General features: G+C 34.3%; 1 protein-coding gene across 1 annotated transcript in view; it reads right to left on the bottom strand.

The window, feature by feature from the left end:
- LOC106107166 (Krueppel-like factor 8) overlaps positions 1 to 20,706 on the bottom strand; it is a 33,304-nt gene that overhangs the window by 7,601 nt on the left and 4,997 nt on the right. The window contains exons 4-5 of the mRNA XM_013287891.1: positions 13,740 to 13,796; positions 5,861 to 5,945 (exon numbers count right to left, since the gene is read on the bottom strand). Of these exons, the coding sequence (XP_013143345.1) occupies positions 5,861 to 5,945; positions 13,740 to 13,796 (142 nt within the window). The remainder of the gene's footprint in view (positions 1 to 5,860; positions 5,946 to 13,739; positions 13,797 to 20,706) is intronic.

The following is a 20,706-nucleotide window of genomic DNA, read 5'->3' as shown; positions in this document are numbered from 1 at the left end:
CATAACAGTTACAATAAGGTAGGTTTACTATTTTCAAGTAATTATTTCGTTACTTTTTAGTGTACTGTTTTTTTGAGAATATTTTGTTTTTTTTTTTAGTGCATTTTGTTTTGTTTTTAGTGTATTTTGTTTGGAAGTCGGTTTTTGTTAACTGTCGTCAGCTTTTACAAGTCTCTACCGCGGATCGAGCCATCCCTATCAAGGGATAGGTCTCAGTCAATATACGTCTAATGCGGGTTGGTTCATTTCACACTGTATCTTTGAATATTCCTATAGAACTCTGCAGACCTAAAATTTGGATGGCTTTGTATTATCTGAACTTTTTACCGGATTATGATAAAAGCAGTCTAAATACACAGTTTTAAAAATATATGAAGGATTATAATAAATTTTTATTTAGTGTTTCGACGGTTTTAATTATTCAGTTATAATAACAGCTTTAGTTAATTCGAAACTTTAATATCGTAATTTCGTAATAACTATATTTGGTTTAAAATCTTTATTATTATTCAACAGTCACGCTTTAATAGACATCGTCCGTTAATCAATACTTAATAACTGAATTAACTTAAATAAGAATAAATTTTTTTTGTATTTCCGATGGGAGGTTGAAGGCAGTTCATTTGGAATATCAAATTGCTTGGTTTTAATTACTTAATTACGTATGTTAACATATAGCTTTAGCTAACAATCGGATTAATACTCTGATATTGATGTTTTAATATACAGAAGCGTGTAATTGAGTAGTTAAACTTATGTAGGTTAATCGTTTATAACATATAGCAACAATTTTTGTTCATCTGCGAAAATATAGCTTCGTAAATGTGTATTCTGATATTGGAGGCCGAATGCAGAGAATCAGTTCTTCTGATTCAAAAATGGGTCTGCAACAGTGAGTTTCCGCCATAGTTAGACCGGTAAAAAGCTATATATCTACCTCCTTATTTTCTTACGACATTATAATAGACGGTCGCCTGCGATTTCGTTGAAAAATATGTATCAGTATCATTGGTCAACACAAGGAAATGCATTAATTAATTAGTTTATTCTTAGGATCTGTCCCACCAAATTTTAATTGTCTGATAACAATCCAACAAAAATTTTGTCCATTATTTGACAGTGATTTCATTTTTAACCTACCTGTGCCTCTAGCAGCCAGTGGTGGGACAGACCCTAAGTGCATCAAAATTGTGTATAGCCACACGTCATTTCTTCTAACGATTTTCCCCGATCGCATTCTAAACAATACATCATGCTGCTTTTGCGATGGTTAATGCTTGGTGCAAATAGTGCAACTACTATGAATAATAATCTTTTGTGAATTTCGATTTCTTTATGAAACGCGCACATCAATAACGTTGCGAATTCGGTGTTTTTGCACTAAAAGAACGTCGACCACTTTTTGTACGACGCACCTATACCGTACACAGCTTTCGTGAGCAATTAAATATTCACATTTATGCGTGTGTTCGTTCAGCTTGAACGAAACTTATGCTATGTTACCTTGTTAAAAATCAATACAGAATATGTTAAGCAAATAAACATAAGTTTTAGTTTTTACAGTGGTAGAGCCCGCTTTAACATCTTTGCATGAATGGGCCGGCTTGCCCGGTGTTACCACGACCACACAGAAAACAGGCGTGAAGTGGAAGCAATACCTCGTTTCGTCTGATGAGTGTGGTGCCGGAGGCCTAATTTAATCCCTTTTTCTTTTCACCCTGTTCTTAAGAGGAAAGGTTGAAAAGGAAAAGTAGATTTGACGGTGGAGAAGATGCATAGGAAGGGGAAATGTCCTCTTTATATGCGTCTCCTTCTCCGTCAATTAAGGGCAGGCAACGCAACTGCAATTGCGGTTGTTTATAGGCGGCGGTCGCTTTTCATTTTGGTGGATTCAGGTGGCCGCTTGCTCGTTGGCCACCTTATATTATAAAAAAAAGGATCAACGCTTTATTCTATCTTTATTGATATCATACTTCATACTAATATTATAAATGCGAAAGTTTAGATGGATGGATGGATGTTGTTAGAGTTTGTACCCTAAACGGCTGAACGGATTTCGATGAAATTTGGCATAGATGTAGAGGATAGTCTAAAATAACAAATAGGCTATTCACTTTTGTTTTTATTTATTCCACGCGGACGGAGTCACGGGTGAAAGTTTGTTAAGGAATAATATGATGCTGGTTATACTAAAGATTCACTTAATTATATAAATTATTTTCGAATAAACATTAAACCGACTAGAAGAAGGAAGAACGATATCCCATCTAAATATAACAGAGATGATATCTTTTTAATAAGCACTTATGCACGTATTTTTATTGAACCACTTAAGTGAATGCCACGTTCAGGGTCTGAAAATCGTTTATGCAGTAATGTTGACCTTAGGCGACGTTGTACCGAAATGTATCAGTTGCTACTGGCGTTGCTTGTGTAAGTCATAAGAGACGGCGGATACAGATTATCTGACAGTATGGAAAAGTAACATTAAAAGATAAAGTATTTCTCGTTATTGTGTTGCATTCTGACGAACTGTAGTCTAAACGTCTTGTATTCTTCTACGGGATGTCAAAAGGAGATAGCCAGTTGGACTAGTTTTTTTTTTAATAAATTAGGAGTTACGAATCTAAAGCAGACTACTACGGTTAAACAACATAATGTTCGACATAATATATTCTTGTGATAAAAATAAATCGCAGTTGTCTTTCGCTTGGACCAAATTCGGAAGAGGTTTAACGCATTTTTAAACACTATTATGGGGTGAACATAATCGTAACAATAATCGTTTTCAATTTGCATATTGACACTCGAGAATAAAAAAATGTAAAACAAAAAAAAATAAAGAGAATCATATTTGTAAACAGGAACGTGCCTATAAGATTTTCCACGTTAAATAGATTGTTTAAAAAGGGTAAAATTTAAAAATGATATAAGAACTACTTTGAATAAAACCATATCAATGGTAGCTGTCTCTCTAGACATATCTAAATATAGCCTAGAGCAGACAATTCGAATGGTACTTTACTCTCGGAATTAGTCGTTTGCAATAAATATTTTCTTCTTTTGGTTCATATTAACCCTCATTTCTACCAAGAAATTAGTTTTTTGCACAAGGATTTTACAGCGGCTTTTAATAGATTCTGTCGAAGTTTCTTTTAAATTTACCTGTACCGACTTTGTATAGCATCTTAACATACTGTTTATAATAGAACTAGCTGTTCCCGTGTGGCTTCATCCTCATAAAATTATAAAAACTATTTTTTTGTTTACATTTTGTATAATTCTTAATTGCAAATGTCAAAATTACCGTTACCAAAGTAACCTTGGTTCCTTAATGTTGGCAGCTTGTAGTCTGTGGTCCCTTTCTCACATGAAGGTTGATTTCAAATTTGTTTTCCCCCTAGTTTAATAGCGTAAAAATAAAAAGCATGTCCTAAATGTAAGGCTTTTTGTTATATAAATAAATATTCAAAAATATGCTGTAATTGCTGACATTTTACGCCACAAAGTACAGTGTGTTTAATCTTTATTATGTTCTTATAGATTTACAACTCTTGATCGTATTCATTGAAGGCATCGTTGTTACCGAAACGTAATAAATGTAAATTTAGCTAGTAGCCTTATCTTGGTCGGGAGTGAACATAAAATAGAGTTGTATTAAACGTTAAAGCAAAATCAGAGCGGCTTATACAAGCTTTGTTGGTTGTAATTCGAAAGGCGAATGCGACACTAAATCTAGTACGTGTTGTGTACAGGGGCCTTAACAAGGGTCGGTACGTCGCAGGCGATTGTCGCAACTAGGATATTTATGAAAAGTCCAAGTCGTGAGTTTCATTAACAATTTACGGCGTCCATTATATCATTGTGTAGTGCAAAGTCGTTTATTTATTTTAGAGAAAACATTAAATGTACATTGAGAAGACATTTATGTCTTAAGTGACCTAATTGAACGCTGTTACCACGAATTAACGTTACAGCGTTGACGACTAATAATGGTAACTAATAATATTCATATAATTGTGAGAATTATCTTATAACAAATAATTATACAGCAGTAATAATCAATTACAACAACAATAACTATCAGCAAAACAGCTTTGGAATAAGGCTTTACTGACATCTTCCTAGGTAATGGATAACTTTCGAATAGCCGAATAGAACATATGAACTGCGACAATCCTTAGGAGAGCAGACATGATCCCTTTCACCGATGCGTCTGTGCGTTAATTAACGAGGGATAGCGGCGATTGCGGCGTAGTAAGGAACGGTTATACAACCCGCTCAGATAACACACGCGATACTCCTGTAGTAATTGCGTAGAGAAATTTGAAAGGATCTTTATTGCTCCTTAATATAATTTTATGATATTCTCTGCACGAAATTTATTAAAACAAGAAATAACATTCGCTAGCTATTGACCAAATATACACCACTCTCAACACTCTCAATACATGTCGCAGAGAATCGCACAGAGTGGGGAAACACCCTTCGAGAAAGTGTCAAGGAAAGTCGTCGCGACCCTCAGGAATGAGGAAACGATCCGGAGAGAGAGAGGGAGGGAGAGAGAGAGAGAGAGCTATTGATTTAGAAAACCAAGAATACTGATCTTATTCCCAAAATTATCAGTTGAAACTTGAAATTAATTGATTGACAATTGAATCTTGTTTCTTTAAACGGGTACAAATAAAAAAAGTCTATGGAATTGTAATGTAGTCAAAACACGATTAGATTTAATATCTTATAACCCAGAAACTTTATCAATTTCAAATCTACAAGATTTATTTAAATATGTATTATGAATAATATTGACTTAAATGAAAATTAATCACAGTTAGTCATTATGACCGGCGAACTAAAGAATAAATTAATAGTAAAGGCCGTGATATATAACAGTCATAAATAATTTGGAATAATTTGTATGGAAACACTGAAGTATTAACTAGGGTTATTTTATACAGAAGTCAAGAATGTAGCAAAAACATTTACTAATTTTAACAGTAGAAACAGGAACGTCAATGATATAATAATTATACAACTTTACATGTGCGTAATAATTTTCTTAGAAAATTCCTACATGTACATTCAAATACGTGTTTTGCGTTGAAAATATGACTTACTAGCTTTCGCCCGCGACTCCGTCCGCGTGGTATTAGAAAAACAAAAGTAAGTAGCCTATGTGTTCTACCATACTCTGCTCTACATTTATGCCAAATTTCATCCAGATTCGTTCAATCATTTAGGCTACAAAAACTAACAAACATCCATTCATCTATCTAAACTTTCGCATTTATAATATTAGTTAGAAGTTAGGTGTAGAACTTGTACCGATTTACTTTACACATGTTTCATCCGCTTATATCGTCAGGGCTACGAAAACGCTCTCTCTACTATAAACTTTTCTACGGAACCCACACGAAAACTATCTAACGATCAAGAAAATGCGTCCAGCTAGAATAGAACCGTATAAAACGATCGGATTTTACAAGAATTTGCAATCATAAAGGCGGTCATGAAAAGTCGAGGCCGGCGAAACGATGCGGACGTATTACAGGATGTGGCCGGTAGCGGGCGTAGGCAGCGTACTTGCTAACATTTCAAGTCTCCCATCACCGAGTGTCCGGGGGACACTTCTAGTTTTTTGTTATCATTGATATTGACATTTTAATTGTTAAGTCCGGAACATTCGTGCGTGTACGTGTAAGATACGTGTAACCGTGGGCTAACTAAAATTAAAATAAAATATTTATTATATTAATATAAATATAATATTAATATAAATAAATATTGGAAAAACTTCACCAAGCGGTTATCTAGAGGGTGTTAAATCGGAACATAATTTAGCTTCCTAGAGTAAACTTACCAAGGGTGCGAGGCGGGCGTCGAGGCGTGTGTGGTCGTTTCAGGCTTAAGTCCACCGGCTCCAGCTGAACTGGCGGTTCGCATGCCTGAAATATTAGTTTAATTGTTTTAAAACAGAAAAACATACGGTCCTCAAGATGTTAAACGAAGAGCGAATTGAAAAAACATGTTTGGCTTTAACATAAAGAAAAAGAAGAGTAGGGTTCTCATGGAGATCGAGGTACATGATACAACTCTTAAGGACTACTCACGTAAAAGTGTAAGGGACAGAGCTCTGGCCCTTTAGACAAATTAACTTTCGATTAACGATATCGCTAGAATCAACAAAATGTGTCAAAAGGCATGGGAATTAATAAGTGGCAAGGACGTGATTTATCGAATGTCATTGTCTGTTCCATACATTTTTGACTTTTCCATCAGCGATAGCGATAATCGAATGTTACTTTGTCTAAGGGGGCCAATCTAATCGCAATTAATAGCAGTTTTATTCCTTGACAGACCGAAGAGAACAGGCATCGAACGAGATAATCATTGATGTTTGAAATAGCAACGGAAATCTAACGTTTGGACTAGAAAGTTCTAAACATGAAATGCTTTAATTAGACGGCAGATCTAGTTTTTAAGTTAATTAATAGGAGATAAAATCTAGATACAACTGACAGATGATTGCGCTTGAAGTTAACATTACAAACCGTTGAATAAGTATTGGAGAGAATGACTTGATTTAAATCATACTATAATATTATAAATGCGAAAGTTTAGATGGATGAATGTTTGTTTGTAGCCTAAACGGCTGAACGGATCTCGATGAAATTTGGCATAGATGTAGAGGATAGTCTAGAAGAACATATAGGCTACTTACTTTTGTTTTTCTTAATTCTACTTGGGCGGAATCGCGGGCGAAAGCTAATTGCTTATAATTAAAGTATATAAGATGACATGAGAATTAAAATAACTATCTTATAAGATTAATCGAAATTCTTGTCTTGTCTTATCCAAACATTTCCTTGGTATTGTAAAACCTTCGTTTATCGAAAAGGTCTTTTATCATATCGATACTGTTTATCTCTATTGCTTTTAGCCTAAACCCTTTCTATTTAAACTTTCCTATACTATTATGCAACTAATTGCATCACAACTAACTTTATTCCGAAATCTATTATTTATTTTGAGAACGGTAACAAGTAACGCTAAAGTGTTCGTGTGAGAGCTAACACGGCTGTCTTGTGTGCATGCAATATGGTAAGTAAGGGTGGGGCGCTACTGTTAGATTAACTTATTTGTCTATTTAATAGAGGTAGAGCGAAGAAGAGAGATTGTATTTGAGTATCTATAGAACATAGATAAATAAATATAAATGTAAGTTTCTCCTAAACCATTCATCAGATTACTTTGGTAAAGCATCCTGAGAATGTCCGAGACGATTTCTGGCAAAATACAGAAAAAGTGTTTTTGGTCTGAATAAAATCCATGACTGTTGGATCTCTTATAACTGTCATGTTGTTTCTTAAGGTTATATTCCATAGTTAAATATTATAAATGCGAAAGTTTAGATGGATAGATGGATGAATGGATGTTTCTTAGACTTTGTAGCCTACAGTGCTGAACGGATCACGATAAAATTCGGCAAATATCTAGATGATAGTCTGGAAGACCACATAGGCTACTTGCTTTTGTTCGTTTTAATCCCACGCGGACGAAGTCGCGGGCGAAAGCTAGTATTCCATAGTTAAATTCGCTCATCGATGCGCTACGCTGTCACTCGGGCCGTACATTCGCACTTTAATTGCAGATGAGTCGTGCAGAAGGCGTTGCGTAAGCGTGCGGTCGTGCGCCGCTGCCCCGCCCGCCTCTATCGCACTGCATTAACGTCGCCTATGATTTATCACGCGCCTCACACCTCGACAATACCAGATTCCAAACGAGAAAAGTAGCGCGTAACGAATACATCTTTATTTTAGGTGGTAGTCGAATTGTTAGATAATTCTAAAGAGCATATTAATGGTAAATTGTGACTGATTAGGGGGAGTGATGACTGAAATGATTGGAGATCGATCGATATAGAGGATGAAAACCTAATGCGCTTACCCCATATAAGTTGAATGTGAATAAGGAGATGCTCAATTTTTAGGTTTATTGGGTTCTTAGTTCAATATCTATTAGTAGCAAACAGAAACTGGAAGAATAAATTTAATGTGGCCCTTAGCTATTTCTAAATGTCATATTAACGTGTACCAGGGCTAAATTACTTCAAACAGACACATTTTTTGATTATATTTGATTCTTACATCAACGATACGGTTACAGTAAATGCTGGTCAATGAAATACACCAATATTCTTATTCAAGTGACTTCTGTTAATTTAATATAACATTGCAAACAAGCTATGTTATTCCAAGTTGACTAATTACAACATCACGTAAGAACTTAGCCATGTACCGTTTTCCAATTAGCCCAAATCGTGAGGGAAAGTAAAGTGTACAGGGTAAGTAGAGACTGCAGAATTATGTGTTAAAAGTTGTTTTTTTATCTTCTAAAGCACTTCCTGCTGTTTTATTGGATAAGGCGGCAAAAGAGCTGAGGGTCAGTGTTGTTACGCACATTGACATGCGTAAAAGTAGCTACCACCACCTGGAACTTCATATGCGTTTATGAATTTATAACACTCCTAGGTGTTGCTTGCGAATTCGTCCGCGTGAAATTAAAAAACACAACTTTTGTTACTCAGATACATTTCTTTTCTACTGGTAAAACAATTTAAAAGATCAGCCCAGTAGTTTTCTCGTGAATTAAATACATATAAAAGTACAAATCTTTCCTCTTTATAACATTAGTATAAATTTAGAAAACCCAAGTAGTAATCATTTGGTAATACCGCTAAGAACTTGATCAATCCATACCGCGAGATAAAAATTGGTAAGCCATACTAAGATTATAAATACGAAAGTTTAGATAAATGGATGGATGTTTGGTAGAGTTTGTAGCCTAAACGGCCGAACGGATTACGATGAAATAATTGGCATAAATGTAGAGGATAGTCTGGAAGAACACATAGACTACTCACTTTTGTTTTTTTTTTAATTTCACGCGGCTAGTTAAAGCGAAAGCTAGTTGATAATAATGTTTGAAGAAATAAAAAGGTACACTATATCTTAATTTAGCTAAAGGTCGTTCGTGTAAAAGATAACAGTAACCTATGAACATAATAAAACGATCAAGATCGTGCCAAACGGAAGGCCGCAATCTCAGCTAATGTGGCTGTGGGCAGTAATGAGTAATATTATCGTACGCCGCCCTTATTACTTGACTGTGATAAATCATCTTCGTCCAGCCATAAATCATATCAACGAACTCATATTAACATGTATTGCGGTACGGATTAAAGACGTAGAAAAAAATATTAGCCCTGTCATTTCATATTTATAAGGGAACTAGCTTTCGCCCGCGACTCCGTCCGTGTGAAATAAAAATAAATAGTGAATAGCCTTGTGTTCTTCCAGACTATCCTCTACATCTAAACCAAATTTCACCGAAATCCGTTCAGCCGTTTAGGCTACAAACTCTAACAAACATCCATCTATCCATCCATCCATCCTTCTAAACTTTCACATTTATAATATTAGTATTTACCTGAAGCTATCTTCCATTAGAAGTGATTAATATAATTAGGTTATAAAAACATTTATAATTGCATTTGCAATAAATAAAATCACATTTTGAAATGATATCTTCATTAATTTAACTCAAAAGGGTTTTGCATCTTATTTACGACCTTTTTGTAATTTGTATGTCCACTTAGGAGTTATCTGTTTTAAATGGTAAGATCCCGATAACTTGAAGTTAACATTTCAAGTTATGAGCTTAACTCAAAACCGCGATATTTCACTTTGAATGGTTTATTACGTCTCTACTGATCTACGACACGAAGCGTTAGAGTACAGTGGGGTTTGTTGGCGGTATTGTACTTCCATAGGTAAAATACACTTTCAAACGGTAAAGTGAGTGAATCCTGTAACAATAATATATTCCAACTTAAATAAAAAGTGGACAGTGCAGTAACGCTAGTGTTTGTATATGATCAAAACATTTGTAGAGAAATCTAAGTGTTTATTTGTAAGAAAGGGCGGATAAAACAATTTATGTGTGATATACCGTGAACGGAGACGACTGTACAAGCGGTAGACAACTAATTGCTTCTGCGAAGCTGACCCCAAATGGCTTGCCGCCGAACAATTCAACAAAGGTGTTTAATTTTTTCTCAATTCCAGTAATCTTAGAACATCAAACTCGTTATTTGGTTGTTGATTTTTTATTCTACATTTTGCGTGACTACGTGTAGCCTCGTAGAGTCGCAGGTCCAAGGTTGGATTGTATTTCAACTTATGTCTACTCTTTACCTTTACGCCTTTTGTTTTATTAGGATAAGTCAGCGAGTCGTATAGTGTAGTAGTCGCAGATTAGCTTTGATATCGGAAAGCGAAGCAATACTTATATTAAAAAAGTGTTTTTCCTATTATAAATTGTTACAAGCGTTTCGGCACTGAAAACTCCCAATTACAAAGGCGTCAATTGTAACACGAAAGTACATTTTTAACACGGAAATAATCATATCAGAAAAAGGAAAACCGTCACTACTGTTCACGCAAAGTATGAAAAATAGAGTGCAGTGTAAACTATACTTTATACGGTCGAGTAAACAGTTTCACAGAAACGATAGAATACAGACAAGCAATAAAACAGTACATACATATTGATTTCTGTATCATAATGTATTACATTAATAAAATCATTAAGAACGATGCTTGGAGACAATAAAAAATATTCTGTTTAGTATGGATATATTCCCCTATCATTTTTTATTCTTCACTCGATAAAATGCATAGAAACTGTGGAAGGCCTACTTCAAGCGATAGACGTTACAAGCTTATGATATGATCTTTTTATGATAAATAGTTTACCTTTAGTTTATACATTCATCTTTATTTTAAACTAGCTGTTACGGTGCGACTTCATCCGCATGTAATTATGAAATTTTTTTTTTATGGTTTTATTTTGTCAAATTATGAATTACAAATATCAAAATGACATGATGACACCCTTGCTTCCTTGATGTTGGCAGCAAACTACGGTCTCTTTCCCACATTAGGGTTTTTATCCAAAATATTTACCCCCTAAGTTTAATGGCGTGAAAATATACAGCATATATACTGAAGCATGACGTAGGTGTAAGGCTTCCTATTAAAAGAGAATTATTCAAAAATATGCTGTAATTGCTGACTTCTTAGGCAACAAAGAAGTTTGAGTTTACGCTTTATTATAATAGTATAGACTTTGTTATACACGCCACGGATGATGCAAATCACCAGTATTTCTTATTGGTATATTTAGAGGACTGATGCAAAACAAAATTGATAGCAACATAGGGTTAGGAAAGGGTTAAGAAAGTAATAAGTTAATTGAAACGATTATTGTATTACTCGATCAAAATAATAATAGATATTGAGGCGAAACGCACGTCTTTGTTGCACGATTAATTGTGATAGTTGCAGAAGCACGCAATAACATTGATACTACTCGATATCGATTGTGTTTACCGATTGCCCCGATACAATGTTAAGGGAAAAAAATACAACTGGGAAATTATTCATCTAATCAAAAAATTAATTCTAAAATGACCTAAAACAGTGATGGCCGAAGCAGTTTAATACCCTGAGCAATATGAAGTCCCGGCAGAGGCGTATGTTAGCAGAAAATAAATGGCGGTGAATAGAGGGTCCATTGGTTGAAGAAGAAATGGAATAAGCATAATTTTGAATGAGTTCTACGTTGTAACAAAGTTTAACAATCTTTCTATTAAACTACACACAAAACGTACCAGATAGATCCGAAACAAAAGGTAGACGATTTTATTCTAGTAAAAATATACTTAAGTCGGACGCAGCTGACCTTTCACACCGACTTCGACTTTCATAGTTCTCACTAGATTGCAGTCACCTTTATATTAAAAATATTCAGCAAAGTAGCAATATATAATGTCAGATGCGCATCTGACAGGCAAGAGGTGAGCAGAGGGCGCGGCAGCTTTGCTAACACTTCGTCAGATTGCATTTTGATCGAGTGGAATCTGCCATGTAAGAAATTAAATTATACTTCGCGATTGAGCGATGGCGTAAGCTTAGATTTACAAAAATAATAGGCGAAGTTTATCCAATAAGGAATAAATGTAATTTTCGGGATCGCAAAAAAGTTTGATTGTGGTTTTCTAAAGATTTTAATGATACAAACGTAATAATAAAGTTTGAACATTCACCTATCACAAGTCCATATTGGCAACGAAAAAGCGGTTTACGTCGGAGCAACTGTAAAGTTTGAAATGCGTCATTATCTATAACGTCAATAGCCAAAAAAATAACTTTCCAAAGCCTTTTTTCGCTTGTTAACTTTTTACGTTACGAGTAGTGATATTTGCTGCCGCAAATCTTTTTATATTGCAATATTATATTTTTTTCAAGAGATGTAACTCATCAATCATTACAGCTGCTAATTGTTTTTTAATCTTTTAATGTCCAACGTCAATAACGTATCTAGGATATATTAATTGGTTTAGTGAAGCTCATGTTATGCTGTAAAAGTCTTTACCCTTCCGTAGATAATTTGTAACCGCGTTTAATAATTTAAATAATCTCTTATTGCCTCTAAAACATTTTTTATACCTCTAAAGTAACATAAGTGTATACTTACTTTTTCTAAGCCGGATTTAAACGCATTTATACCTATAGTTGTATACAAATTATTGCTTTTTCGGTAAGAATTCCGTTAATAAGCCGGTACTTCCCGTTTAAAGATACTTTTGGCTAATTAATTCCGGATTTTGCCCAATTTTTATGTTAATTAGTAAGTATTTGCATGCAAATGCCACGGCGCTCCCTCCAAATGCTCATAATTAAAAGATTTTTCTTAGTTGTATTGGTTTGTTAGGCAGGGTTTACCTTTTAAATTTTATTGCAGCTAAGTTCGAGAATATTTTGCAACAAAAGCAATTGATTATGAATTAAAAAATAAAACAAAAAGAATGCGTTCATAAAAAAAGCATATTGTACCAAAAACTTGAAAGAATAGAACTGGATTAAAAGCTATAATTTTATTAAAAATTAATTAATTCTAGCAGCTTTCCATTTACTCTAATCAACAAGTATGTTGTATAATTGATGCGATAACAAAATATAAGGTAAAAATCTTCAAACGAAAAGAATCACTTTTGCAATCGACCCATCTTTGTAACGAAAGACTAGAGTTTCAGCAACGCAATCTACGCCGATTTGATTTTACAACATTCTCGTGTCTATAAGCATTCATTTAAACTAACAGTACGTGATTTAGTATCACCGCAGCGGATTACATCGCATGCAAACTGAGCAATAGTTGTAAAAACTTAATATGGTCTTCTAGTTGACGTAAGAGGTCCATTTAACGGCATATCATCCAATCGGACTAACGAAGCACTGGCAGTTACTTGCGAAACTATTGTGGTGTTCTCAAACCTCAACGAACATCGATACCGTTAAAATCAAAAGGGTCTAATTTGACGTGCGATTTGAATATGGAATCGACTCCCGCGCACAGATCCCTATCATTAATTGATCTATTGATTCCTAGCTATCTGATCGAACAAGGGAAATTGTTAAATGCTTAATGGCTTCTGTTTTCTCGCTATATACATATATAAACATCACAGTTGTTTTATTAGTTTATGTTTACTAGTACGGAATTTTACTAATAATTTTTTTTAAAAGAACATTAACATATCAGGCAAAAGATATTGCTTCCAAAAATAATGGAACCTTTATTGTATTTACAACATTAATACGTTATTTTCTTACCTCCATAGTATTGGGCAGCATGACGCCATCGCGGCGCCCCGCGCCCTCTCTTTCATCCTGAAAAAAATTGTAACAATAAAATATACATTAAAAAAATCGCAACGATTAGGTGCCTAAAGGTTAAGGTGCCATATAGCAAAAAGATCCACACTAAACGAGCCTGAGAAAAATATCTCTTTAAACATCTATCTTACTAATATCATGAATGCGAAAGTTTAGATGTATGTTTGTTAGAGTTTGTAGCCTAAACGACTTAACTGTTCTGGATGAAATTTGGCAGAGACGTAAAGGATAGTCTGGAATAAATTACTTTTGGGTTTTTTTTAATTACACGCGGACGGAGTCGCGGGGCCAAACTAATTAATTTCTAAATCATTTACGTCGCATTGGTGTAAAAAATTGTACTTCAATCAAATTTGCAATAGTTTATTTTCACGAGATTTTTATTAAAACATTTTATTTTAATTAACTTATAAATATGAAGGTTTGCCGCAATATCGTCGTGTCAATTATCTAGAACGAGATCGCCGGCGTAAATTATAGGCCGATAATTACATAGTTTCATAGCTAAATGGCCATTTAATAAAAAGGGGAGGTAAAGATGCCAGGAGTTAGATCACCGTTAAATTAACCGTAAGATAGTTATCGCATAGATTTATTTATAAAACAAACTAAACAACATTAAAACACGAAGCACTCATTTTTTTGCATTTATGTTCATCAAAATAATAATCAGTTTATCTGTTTGTTAAGAGTTTGCGCACACCTTTGACTAGACTATTCCACAACTGTTTAGTCGCGCTTTTATTCCTAGGAGCTTATATGGAAGTGCGCATACTACTCGATTTTTAGTTGTGCATTAAACAGTTGAATGGGCTGCGTAACAATCGACAATCGCACTAAAGATTTGCGATAGTTTAGTTAAAAATGTGCACCCGCTCTAACTGTATTAGCATGATATTGAAGTAATAAAATATATGTCCATATCGTAAGTACAAAATAGTTACCGCGGTCGTAAACCAAGATATAAATCGGTTCTATTACCGAGCGGCTATATCCCATTCAATGTCGATTGTTATGCCCGTTGGCAACATTTCATATCAACATCTGATATGTTGAACGGATCTTGTATCGGCGTGGGCTACCCACCCACCGCGCTACGCTTTCTTATCGCCAATCACGATCTGACATACGCAAACTTATCGCCAATCACAATCTGACAATGTCCTCATGACCGGTTTGAACTTATAAAGTCTCACACCTGTCACTCTAATGGCCAGTCACAGGGTAAAAATAATGTACAAGAAATAAGTTAAAAGAAATTCGTAATTTTATAGTAGCGAGTGCTTTTAAACACAATCGCAACAAGAATGATGCCTACATCTTTTTAAATTAAATTATGTTACGCAGAATATTTACTTTATCAAGATGAAGAAAAAGAAAGAAAATAAGGAAAAAAAGTTACTAGAATTTCCACAACTTTGAAGAAAGTTTATCTAGGCGATAATGTTATAAATTGCAAGTAGGTAGCTTTTAAATAATAAAATAACTTTAAGTTTTTGTAACTCTAAATAATAATTTCGATAGCCATTTACAACGGCCTCAAGTCCGTAACATTGGTCACGACATATCGCCGCATCAAACCAGGGGGACAAATGCGTAACGCAACATTCGCCGAATGTCCAACGGCCAGTGAAAGCAAAATGCTAAGTTCCCACGATACCGTTTCGGCTAGGGTTGGTGAATGTACGAAATCGTAATTTAAATAGCGTGTTGCCTAAACAGGCTAACAAGTGTACGAGATAATGCGTTAAATAGAATGAACCACTTCAAATACTGCAATTATGAAAGAAGACCCAAAAGTTTTGCTTTAAACTATACAGAGTAAAAATGCAATACTATTATACAAACTAATCTAACCTTTCAAAATTATCAAAAATGAAGAAACATACTTTTCAATATTTACAAAATAATACAAGCATAATGATCCAACCAAAATTGGAAGAGGACAATTGTTTTCCCAACAATATCTAGAATATAATAGAATTTAAAATTATCCATAAAATGAATAAATAAAACTGGATATCGCACAATACATCCAAAAATTAGATACATAAAAAATCGTGTTTCGGTTATATCTGATAAGCATTCGGAGCAAATGTTAAATTCCCACGATACGATTGAAGATGCGACCATACAACCCGATGCTGATCAAAAAGGTCACATAATTTCATAAACGTATTAATCAACCATAGTTTACATTTACTTGAATAATGTTAATGAATTCAATCGAATAAGCAATTAATTTATATTTGACAATAGTTTTAACGTAATCTTGTATTCCAAGACGTAACAATTCCAAGTTGTCTGTAGCCTGTACAAACACCTTGTTACTACGAGTTACTTGTTAAGTTTACTGCCTGTAGAAAACAATATTGTCATCAAAATTGTTTGCAGAAAACTTATGCTAAGATTTTTCCTCAAATATTGATTATGGCATGGGCAACTACCAAAAAAGTAGATATAAAACTTATTATGAATAAAACCATATTAATGGTAGCATACAATCCCTCTCCTCATAGACATAGGTCTAAGGGGGGAGGGATTAAGTTAGTGAGGAGGGTTAGGTAGGTCTAATAGGGTAGCTTAAAGCATCAACTGGCTTTGCCCCTCGGTTTCAGTAGGCTGTTTTTTTTTATTATCGCTAACTAAAGCCATCACATATCCTTATTGTTACAATTAAACAATGATTATAATATCTAAAACACTGAAGGGAGATACAGTTCTAGATATAATTTCCTCAAGCTTTTAATTAGAGACGCGATAGCCCTGTAGTCTTGCGCGTGAGATGTCACTCGTCCCCGTCGCACTCGCTTTGAGACATTCGGACAGACAAGGACAGCCGCGTCTTACTTATCATAAGATTTGTTCTATTTGGTGCTATCGTACTTTCCTCTCTTGGTGACGAAAAATATTACATTAATATGAAACTTAGAAAATCCGAGAAATCGGAACAATTGTAAGAAATACATCTTAAGTGAAATTTACTTATCCAATTGATTCCTGCAAACTTAACCACATCGTCAGCCCTTTTTGTAGTTTATCTAAATTGCGTCGTATTGATGTGCCTTTCACAGTTTCGTCATAGAAGCTTGTAGTCCCATCGGATATTCATTCTTAAAGCCCAAATCTGCAATTCTACACTTACAATCTTCGGTAGCTGATTTTTTAAATTTACAATGTATCGTCTTGGCAACATTACTGTATAAATGTGTAAGCAATGTTAAATTCTTGATACTGGTAAAACGTTTTTTAACTCTTAACGAAGCCGTCTACGATGCGTTGTGCTTGGGCGAGCGTCTTTTTTCATTAGAATACCTATTATTTTCACAGATGGATAACTTATAAACGTTTAAAGTGAAGTCGTACATATTTATGATTCTTATTCACGCTCCCACGTATTTTTTTCAACACTAGGATGAACAAGAGAAAAATCTATTATGAACAAACTTTACAATGAATTTTCAAAAAGGAAAGTTTTAAAATACACCTTATAAACGTCGTTTAGAAATTTTAAGAGTTTATCCAATGTAAACAGAAGTCGATAAAATTAATGAAAGGTGTGAAATATCTAACGGTTAAAGCATTTCAATATCTCAAAAGGTTTTATTACACCATTAGTGCTATTATTCGGCGTTAAATTAACTTTACCACTAATAGATAGCGTTTAACCGATGTTCCATTAAGCAGCCGTCCTCTTAAGATAACCGACGCACCGATAGTTGCAAAAACATCATCGTTTTAATGATCAAGCAATTAACTAATGAAATGATGTCAAATCAAGCTCTCGTTCTTACATAGACTTCAATTAAACTCTAAAACCAATGTAATGTTCACTTGAAACCATTCCGAGGCACGGCGCTTGCTGGGAAGAATTCACGTTAGCAAATCATCACGAAATTAAACTAATTACAAATAAGTATTAAGAAAAAACCTGTTAAAAATGTCGTTAAACCAAATCAGGTTAGATAAAGAGGAGTCTTTAAATAAGTTACCTGCTACATCTATTTTTTTCCTAAACATATAAGATATTAAATAGTTCTACATGTTTGAATTAAAAAAACTTTTACTATAATGTAAATAGATTATCATACTGCCAAATTGCCAAATAATAACAATACTTTTAAAAAAATAGAAACCCCACTGACTGTAGTCATTCTGGGGATGAAAACGTATCGGTTAAATCGGTTTTGTCGCTTTACGTTCTAAACCGTCACAACGGAATTTACATACAAACCTCAATACGTAAAAACAAACCTACATACGCGCAATACTTTACCCTCTGTTAGATAATGAGCATAATTTCATTATATTTGGTAAGTATTTGATGCAAAACGTTGATTACTATCATTGAATACAATAGATATTGAGCACGCTTTACGACGATTTATTTAATTTATGCAAAAAATCGCATGTTATTGCACAATCAGTGTTTAACACATTTTATTAACGTTAACAAAATTGGACAGTTAAAAATTTCGAAATGGATAGTACAAAACTTCTGTTGTAAAATCGGGAATTACGAATTTATTTTCAGTGAGTGAAGTATATTTATAACACAAGTATTACGCTCAAAAAATTTACTTATAGAGTTTCAGTAGAGTTGTAAGGATGATTCCCGATGGACCGATCGATCGAACTACTGGGACTTTTTTCCCATTAGGCCAATCAAATTTATAAAATGAATCAACCCTGTGATCAATGGGCCGATCGGTCCAACGGTAAACACCCTGTGCTTTGATCTGTAAAATCCTGTGAAAAATGATAACGATATTTGCGATTAAGCTTAAAATATTTAAAGGAAAGTGGTAATGTCTTGAATATCTTTCCTTGTCACGTAGTACATCTATTAATTAAAAGTTGCTCACAGTCACACAGGAATGCATAGAGTATTGCATACATTTAATCTGCTGCATGAATTTTAAAAGGCTTTCGATAAATCCATTCACATAAAATAGAGCAATAGATCTTGTTTGAGGCAGTTTATATGCAAATTGCGATGTCTAATTTCGACTACTGTATTTAATACTCGTTTAGTTAGCAAATTGTATAATTTTATTTTCAAAAGATTTATTATTAAAAGATTGGTTTGTAAAAATAAAAAACAATAGAGGAAACTTGAATCATCGCAGAACAGATATATTAGTTACTGCCACATCTTACTATAAGAAACTCTACGAAAACCTGGATATACAAGAAGTAGTAGAATTGACGGAAAACTCGGTTATACCTAACATTCTTCATACTGAAGTTTTGAAAACCATACAAAACCTAAAGAAAGACAAAGCACCAGGTCCAGACGGTATAAGCAATGAAATACTAAAAGAAGCTGGAGAAATTATCGCACCAATACTCGCAGAAATCTTTAACGACATCATAGACACTGAAATTATACCCAAACAATGGACAGAATCGAACATTATCTTATTATACAAAAAAGGAGACAAACATCTAATTGAAAATTACCGACCTATTAGCCTTATGTCTAATATATACAAAATATTCGCCAAAATTCTGTTAAAACGTGTTGAAAGAGTACTAGACGAACAACAACCAATAGAGCAGGCAGGCTTTCGCAAAAATTACTCAGTGATAGACCATATTCACGTAGTACGTCAAATCCTAGAAAAGTATAAAGAATATCAAAGAACATACTACATCGCTTTCATTGATTACAGCAAAGCCTTTGATTCCTTACTCCACGAAGAAATATGGAAAACACTAAGAGACCAAGGGGTCCCTCATAAATACATTCGCTTAATCAAAAATGTTTACAGTCACAGTACTGCGAGAATTCAACTAGAAAAAAAAGGTGAAACATTCAGGGTGGAAAAAGGAGTCAGGCAAGGCGATCCCTTATCTCCAAAACTATTTACCGCAGTATTGGAATCAATCTTCAGATGTTTAAATTGGGAAGGTCTTGGGATAAATGTGGATGGAATACAATTGACAAACTTAAGATTTGCAGATGATATCGTCTTGTTCGCTGAAACACCAGAAGACATAACCAAAATGATAGGAGAGCTAGCAACAGAAAGCAAAAAGGTAGGCTTGCGACTTAACCCAGAAAAAACGAAAGTTATGACGAATGGCGCTAAAAACGAAATAAGATTAGAAAACACTCAAATTGCTTATACAGATGAATATATTTACCTCGGTCAAGTAATCACACAAAATGACTCCGCACACAAGGAAGTCGAGAGAAGAGTAGCTAAAGGCTGGAAAAGATACTGGGGCTTCAAAGAAGTCATGAAGGACAAAACATTGCATAACAACTTAAAAGGTAAACTATTTAACACCTGCGTATTACCAGTCCTTACGTATGGTTGTCAAACATGGGCTCTGACCAGAAACTTGACGAACAAACTCGCAAGTTGTCAATATGCAATGGAGAGGAGTATGCTCAGTAGTCGGAAATCGGACAGGCTAAGTAACCGAGCAATAAGAACAAGGACAAATGTTACAGATGTAACAACCAAAATCAGAAGACTGAAATGGCGATGGGCGGGACATATGATACGAGGACACAATAAATGGAGCAAGACTGTGACACAATGGTATCCTAGAATGGGTAAAAGGAGAAAAGGCCGGCAAACAAAAAGATGGGACGACGACATTAGACAAGTTGCAGGAGTAACATGGAGTAGAGTGGCAAGAGAAAGAAGCGAGTGGAAAAGGTTGGAGGAGGCCTATGTCGATTGGCAAACAGATCTACAACAAATAAAAAAGAATCAAATCCTAGAGTAATAATAAATGTATAGTAGTGTATTAGTAATAAGAAAAATGTACAAAAACTTTGTAAAATGATCTGAATTAAAGGCTATTTTATTTATTTATTTATTTATTTATAATTTTATTTAATTAAAAGTAACAAATAGGTTGCAATTTATATTACAAGTTACTCGCC

Source organism: Papilio polytes, unplaced genomic scaffold, assembly GCF_000836215.1.
Source record: "Papilio polytes unplaced genomic scaffold, Ppol_1.0 DF822067.1, whole genome shotgun sequence".
NCBI lineage: Eukaryota > Metazoa > Arthropoda > Insecta > Lepidoptera > Papilionidae > Papilio > Papilio polytes.
This window is presented reverse-complemented; position numbering and strand designations above follow the sequence as displayed.